Source organism: Halichondria panicea, chromosome 1, assembly GCF_963675165.1.
Source record: "Halichondria panicea chromosome 1, odHalPani1.1, whole genome shotgun sequence".
NCBI classification, from domain to species: domain Eukaryota; kingdom Metazoa; phylum Porifera; class Demospongiae; order Suberitida; family Halichondriidae; genus Halichondria; species Halichondria panicea.
The window spans coordinates 16,242,636-16,248,804 of record NC_087377.1 but is presented as its reverse complement, the minus strand read 5'-3'; the positions used below and the strand labels follow the sequence as shown (position 1 = coordinate 16,248,804).

General features: G+C 41.9%; 1 protein-coding gene across 1 annotated transcript in view; it reads right to left on the bottom strand.

The window, feature by feature from the left end:
- The window catches only part of LOC135352059 (uncharacterized), a gene marked incomplete in the record, with an annotated part of 851,949 nt that continues 845,780 nt past the window's right edge, over positions 1-6,169 (bottom strand). Inside the window, 15 exon segments of the mRNA XM_064551164.1 lie at positions 1-272; positions 531-686; positions 861-1,007; positions 1,154-1,282; positions 1,433-1,642; positions 1,769-1,897; positions 2,237-2,569; positions 3,405-3,662; positions 3,825-3,980; positions 4,155-4,358; positions 4,540-4,677; positions 4,976-5,182; positions 5,471-5,611; positions 5,688-5,894; positions 5,983-6,123. Coding sequence (XP_064407234.1) covers positions 82-272; positions 531-686; positions 861-1,007; positions 1,154-1,282; positions 1,433-1,642; positions 1,769-1,897; positions 2,237-2,569; positions 3,405-3,662; positions 3,825-3,980; positions 4,155-4,358; positions 4,540-4,677; positions 4,976-5,182; positions 5,471-5,611; positions 5,688-5,894; positions 5,983-6,123 — 2,747 coding nt within the window.

Here is a 6,169-nt window from a genome sequence, read left to right as displayed (position 1 = left end):
TATGGTAATTATGCAAAAATCTTACGCAACAAAAATAAAGACGGATAATCTTGTGTTCAATTAATCTACTAATACATATAATTATGCATGACTGTGTACATGCATGAAACAGCTACGTGTATAGTTCTTTACAATCGGATTACAATGAATTGAGCAATCAGCCCCCTCCTTCCACCCACACTGAGGCAGGCTAGTATCGCTGATTTGTAGTGGGGTTACAACAAATGTGTGATCACCTGGAGCTAGACCAGTGAGCACAAACGGACTGGTGCCTGCATGTGTGTGTGTGTGTGTGTGTGTGTGTGTGTGTGTGTGTGTGTGTGTGTGTGTGTGTGTGTGTGTGTGTGTGTGTGTGTGTGTGTGTGTGTGTGTGTATGTGTGTGTGTGCATGTGTGTGGGGGGGTATATGAATGGTGAGTGTGCGTGTGCATGTGTCTAAGGTTGTGATCCATGACAGCTAATGAAAACAGAGCATCAGTGCAGGCAAAAAAATGCTCAGTTTCTGTGTGGGTGGTGATTGATAAACTCACAAGCAGTAGACGTTCTATTGGGCAGATAACACGTGAATTCGCTGACACGAACGTCAGCAGTTGGTCCAGTTCCGGCCCACTCCACAGTCACGTCACCAGATACAGGGTCAACCTCGTACTGCTGGTCAGTGAATACCACACTACACTGTGTGTTATCTGCAGGAGAGTTGAAACAATAATTATAGAGAATTAACAGTTGTATAGCTACGTAAATACTTATACCCTCTCATACACTATACTTCAATTCCGTTGTATATCTGAATAATTATATGTAGAGAAGTGTCTCTCCTAGCTGCTATTATGAACAGTGATACTGTCCTTGTTTTATACCTATACGGAATTTTCTGCTTTCAATCACTGGAACATTTTGATTTGGGCAATATGGCACAATAGTTAGAGCGAGGTAATTGCTAGTCTTCCTTTTAGTGAGTGACTCTAGGTACCATTGTCCAGTGAAGCTACCAATAGGAGGCGAGCCTGTGTGTGTGTGTGTGTGTGTGTGTGTGTGTGTGTGTGTGTGTGTGTGTGTGTGTGTGTGTGGGGGGAGGGGAAAAGTAATAATGCATGCTGTTATCATAGCAACACACAGTGATCAACAATACACAAACATCATTTATACTCACAGTCAATCTCGGTCATTCTCGATATAACTTGACACAAAACTTGAGCACACCCGGATATGGTGTAGTCCACAGTGAGGCTCGTATCATAAATTTTTGGAGAGTCATTGAACAGAAGAAATTCATCGACATCTGTAAAAAGAGTGTACAAGCTCAAAAGTATATTGCAACAAATACCCCTTCGGCTATATAATTATTTACATGACAACCCAACAGGATACGTATGTTATAGTTATAGTGAAAACTGATGCATGCATGACAACCCAACAGGAAGTACCGTACCTTCATCGTCATAGATGATCACAGTATTAGGCAGGTCATCGTCGACAATACGGTTCCTCTCAGCAGAGGAGGTGAGATTCAGGTAGAAAGCTTCACAAGGCTCAACAATAGTGTCACCCATTATAGGCACGGATCTACACTGCATTGTGTCAGCAGCAGATGGGTTGGGGAAACTGAAGGTCAGTGTAGAAGCGATGTAGTCCAATCCACCTGTTGGGAAGTATTATATTGAGTCCAAATGACAGTGTGGCACATTCATGTATGGAGAGGTTGATTTGATGTTGCAAGCAGGTATAGAAGTACTGCATCACCACCAAGCATGCACGCATGACTCACTCTGAGCACTGAGATCAGATGTTTGCACAGTGGCAGTGGCTTCTCTCTCAGTGTCCGTCCTCAGCTGCACACACACCGTGGCAGGACCGTCACTCTCACACACATTGGCCACAACCAACTTTAGATCAACTATATATACGGGGGGAGGAAGGACAGAAAGTGTAAGACTAGGAAAAGGAGTAAGTAGAAGAGAACAGCCAAATTAAATTAATAGATATGCATGTATATATAGGTACAATCGGTAAATGAAGGTCACAGTATTACACATTTCTTGGTATTTCCGTAAGGGAGGGGAAAGAAGATCAGTAGAAACGTATTACACATCCTAATAGCCATGACGATGTAAACGTAGATTATAATGAATAATTACTAACGTTCCCATAGATGAACACCGTACTAGCACAACTGCATGCTGTGATATATGTCGGTGCGGTATAATCAAAACCGTTACTTTCTACTGATACAAACCTTCATCATTGTCAACAATGCTGACTGTGCTGACAGCACCAGAATTGACTTGAGGGTCAGAGGAGTCAAGACGAACAGAGAAGGTCTCATCACTTTCATAAGTGGCGTCTTGAGTGGCGTTGAAGGAGATGCAGTAAGTGTCAGGGGAGGAGCTGAAGTTGAACGAAGTAGAAGCAGGGAAATTATGATCTGAACCAGTGTCTGCAGAGCCTCCAGAGATGGACACACTGATAACTACCGGACGTTCCAGTTGACCAGTGATGTTGACACACATACTTCCATTGTCACCCTCATTCAGTAATACCTCAGCCTGGCCAAACGTAACCATGACCACTGCGCACGGGATGAAGATATCGTTATTGTGGAATTTGTTGTCTCAATGAATAAATTTGTGAGCTTGTGGTCACATAGGCATTATAATTAATCGGATTTGGCTAGCCCCTACGCTACGTGGTCAAGGTAGTAATGCAAATCCAAAATTCAATGATTTAATTAGGGGTTGGGTCGAAAACAGCAAAAATCCCCCCTCTGGATCTCACCCAAGACACAAGAAAGACTTATTTTGAGTTCATATATCTGTTGCCCATATCATTTGTGACATTTGTGTGAAATATGAACTGAATTGAACATTGTATGAAAAAGTTATGAGAACAGCAAAACAAAAAAACAACAACTTTTTCTCATTCTTCTCCTCACGTTCTTCAGTGAGATAATCTAGAGAACTGTAGCTCTACACAACCAACTAGTGATAGCGTACTGTTCTCTGTTGTCTTGGGTATATGTCCCTAACTAATCATTTTCCCTCGAAGTCAGATTTGCTAGGGTGGAAGCTACTTTAATAAGTAATATAAACTAATATAATAGGTGCATGCAGAGGTGAGTTCGCCATTGTTTTCCTACTGAGCAGTGGAAGAGATGTTTGAAAACTTCACTGTCCACTTGAATGACACGGCTCGTGTGTCTGTCATTGGAACTCGCTATGCTGTTGTTGATATCAGGGAAGATGAAGCAGATCAGTGGTGAATTTAATCTGTTTAACTATAGGCAAACACTTGTGGTTATAAAAGATATGTTTTGCTGTCTACAAGGTATTATGTCAATCTGAAACGTAAGTATAGTTAGCTGGAATATCTACCGTGAACACAATAATAAATTAAGGTGAACTCACAGTCATTGTCTGAGATGACCACAGTAGCATTGGCTGGCATGAGAGTAACTCCAGGGTCTACACTGCTCATTACCAGACTAAAGTACTCGTCAGTCTCCACCACATCATCGGCCAGAATGCTCACATTCACACATAGCTCTGATAGTGATACCTCTCTCTTTCTTCTGCCTATTGGAAGCTGTGGTGCTGGTGGCAACGGTTTGAAAACAAACTCCATCCCTGAAAAGACTTCCATCAATTGAACATAGTCCTCTCCTCCTGTTTAGTATATAATAATCAGTACCATGGTTATTATATATTGTATAGACTTGATGGATATAGAGATTGTCATTCAATATGCATGATATACTTTGGATTGTACCATACAATGTTTTTCGAAAAAACATAAATAGTATACCATGTATATAGCAGCATATTTACCGACAGCTGATCCATCCTGACCCTCCACTCTGATGACAAACTCTCTGTCCAGTTCTCCAGAGAAGAGCTCCACACACACCTCCAAGATGTAACCCTCTCCACTGGCGTCCTCCTCAGGCACTGGGTACACACTCTGAGAGAACCCAAACCTCACCACTGGTAACATGGGTGGAGTGGAGGGGATAAATATTAATATTTGGAGCAAAAACTGCTCAAGAATTTTTAACTATATACAACGTTGAGTACAAAGTTGATTGGAGGTAGCTACGTAAGTGATACTATTATATTACTGTAACAGTATATACTTGTGGGTATGTTGCATGAACTCACTTCCACTATCAACGATGTAGATGCGTGAGATGCGGTTGTTCAATTTCACTCTGTCATCTCGAGAGCCCATCACTACAGAGAAATGTTCGGAGGTCTCTAGCAAGTTGTCCATTGCTATGGAGACGTTGACACACTGCTCCCCAGCCTCAGTAAAGGTGAGAGTGATAGAACCCATACCAGTTTCAAATGAGAAGTCATCATCATCTGCACATAATACAATTAAGGTACATGCCTTTTCAGACTCCTGTATGATACTATTTTGGCTCAGGAACTTATTGTACAGATTTACTACACATAGCTAGTACACAGAAGTTATACCTACAACAACATAATAGTTATACAGTAGATGTGTTTAACAGCTACAACCTATATAGGGCATCCTCACACTTTGCATCTCCAGGCACGGTCAAGACCATGGCATTGACACTGGTCTCCAGATCTCCAGACAGAGAAACACACACCTCAACCACTCCCAGTGATTCTGCTACCATTTCCGATTCAGGTTGCAAATCAAGAGTCAAACCTGAGGATAGAGAAGAAGTAGAAGAAGCACGTCAATTTAATACTATTTAAGGGTAGAGCAGCATGATACATGTATAAATATATACTACCGGAGTCTTTTACAGTGTAGGGAGACACAACTGTACTAAATCTATTTACTATAATTATATATAAACGAAAGGCACGTAGAGAATGAGCGTGCACATGCATGCGCAATCAGAGGCTTGTGTATATATACAGTGTCATTCACAAATGAATAACTATATCAATTCGAAACCCATTATAACTGCTGCACACACACGCAGCACTACACAACTCACAGTCATCATCTAGTATTGAGATTGGTGTCGACTCTTGCTTGAACTCTACACACGAGTCATTGGTGGTCAGATAAACCATAAACTGCTCCGTCTGTTCGTAGATGGCGTCATCGGCGATATTGATGATCACACACAAGTCTTGATGAGCGTTATCAGGCGTGAAGGTTAGTTCGTAGGAAGAGCTACTAAAGTCTTCAGGAGCTACAGCTGTAGGGGTGGGGTGGTGGGATGGTGGGTGGGTGGTGGGGGGGGGGTTAGAGGTGAAGTTTGCTGACACTAAATCACTCTCAATAATATACTTCTGTCTAGTGACCTTTAAACAATTATTATATAGCGACTAGATTCTATATAATTATACAAAGGCTGTTTTCACCCTGTATGTATAATTATGTATAGACTAACTTGGTACAAATATACACTACCAATAACATGAAATAATTATAAAAAGCACATAATTGTGCAGCATACATTTATAGTGAATACACTGTAACTCACAAGTTGCCATAGCATCCTCTGTAGCTAATGTGATGCTTGCATTTCTTTTAAGCCCTCCATCACAGATGTACACACACAAGGTGACATTCCCAGCAGATTCCTCCACTTCCACAAATGGATCTCTGAAATCCACAAGCAGCCCTGAGACAAAAATGATGTGTGCAGTACCATGCAGCACATTTATGGGACACATGCAGCAATTGTGGTCTAGACTCACGATCATTGTCCAGTATAGTGACAGTAGTTTGGTTGTCTGGTCCGACGTCAACACACTCCTCCTCTGTGGACAGAGAGACGGTGAACACTTCTTCTTTCTCCTCCACACACTCGTCATTGATGATGGCCACACTCACACACTGAGTGAGGCTGGGAGAGTCGTAGTGCCACACCAGGGTGATATTCAGTGACACAAAGTCTTCTCCTTCTGCAGAGAATAATTTTGATTGATTGCAAAAGTATTCGGGCTGTTAAGTTTGTCACTTGTGGAGGTGCTCCATGACTATTTCTTATACCTGTTGCCGTGAGAGGTTGTGTTGTGAGTATTGCCGTGACGATGGTGTCTATGGGCCTGTGGTTCAGCTGTACACACATCTCCACTGCTCCATTATTTTCATCCACCATTCCACTGAGAGACGTCAGAGAGGCCACAATAACTGCATGGGAGAGAAAACATACCTCACGATAACATACTATCACTAT